Source organism: Hipposideros armiger, unplaced genomic scaffold, assembly GCF_001890085.2.
Source record: "Hipposideros armiger isolate ML-2016 unplaced genomic scaffold, ASM189008v1 scaffold_745, whole genome shotgun sequence".
In the NCBI taxonomy this organism is placed as follows: Eukaryota; Metazoa; Chordata; class Mammalia; order Chiroptera; family Hipposideridae; genus Hipposideros; species Hipposideros armiger.
The window spans coordinates 522,209-523,212 of NW_017732095.1; the positions used below are offsets into that span (position 1 = coordinate 522,209).

The 1,004-nt window shown below is 63.7% G+C and overlaps 1 protein-coding gene across 1 annotated transcript in view; it reads right to left on the minus strand.

The window, feature by feature from the left end:
- FTCD (formimidoyltransferase cyclodeaminase) overlaps window positions 1-1,004 on the minus strand; it is a 17,076-nt gene that overhangs the window by 1,645 nt on the left and 14,427 nt on the right. The window contains exons 11-12 of the mRNA XM_019628025.1: window positions 509-552; window positions 79-296 (exon numbers count right to left, since the gene is read on the minus strand). Of these exons, the coding sequence (XP_019483570.1) occupies window positions 79-296; window positions 509-552 (262 nt within the window). The remainder of the gene's footprint in view (window positions 1-78; window positions 297-508; window positions 553-1,004) is intronic.

The window sequence follows — 1,004 nt, forward strand, 5'->3', positions numbered from 1 at the left end:
CTCCCCCTTTGAGCTCAGACAGCGAGGCCTCTCATCTGAATGGGGCCGGCCTGGGATGTGCTTGCATCCAGGCTCAGGAAATGCCCATGAACGGCTGTGATAGCCCCTGACCCACCACTGTCCACACGGCGGCTGCCCAACAGGCCCCACCATGTACCTGCAGGTCCGACCGGCACGCGAGGTTCACACACAAGGCCAGCTCCTGCAACGCCGGCCACAGCGTGGCCACCGTCTCCGCCAGCGCCAGGGGCACCGCCACCGCCCGCCTCAACCCCTCCTGCAGGGCGGCCGAGCGCCTGAAACCAACGGGGCCGAGGGTCAGAGGCCAGGTGGCCCAGGGACCAGCCAGGGACGCTTAGACCCCACCCTGCCAGCTCTGTGCAGACAGAGCCGGGGTGGGACAACAGGAAATCCATCCTTTAACCACAAACACGCCCAGAGGGTGGCTTCAGTGGGACTGAGGTCCCTCCCAGGCACCTGATGAGCTCCTGGCCTTGGGGGCACCCACCTGTCCTTTTCCTCAGGTGTGCTTCTGGGCAGCTTCATTGCTTCCTGCCAGAACAAGGCACAGAAACGCACGCGGTGAGGGGCTGGCAGTGCCCAGGGGCCAGGGGCGTCCCGGGAGGTCTCTGTGCCCCACCCATCCCCCACAACACCCTCCTCCAGTCATTGTTAAAAAGTAAGACAGGCAACAGTGTGACCCCAAGTCTAGACATAAAGGTTCGAACGGTGTCCCGCCTTGAGGTGCCTTGGCCCAGGAGCAGTCACGCCAGGCCTGTCGCTCTCCAACCCGAGCTCCCCCTCCTTTGGCTGCTGTTGGGCAGGCCTCCTCCTCCGCGAACCCCTGTGCTGTGAGCGCCACGTCCCCACCTGCCCTCCTGCAGGACTTCTGGATATCCAAGGGCACAGCATGGTCCCCATGCCCACTCCAGTTTTGTAGAATTGGCCAAATCTCCTCCCAGGTCATGACCAGCCAAACCTGCCATCGGCCCTGCGAAAGCAGG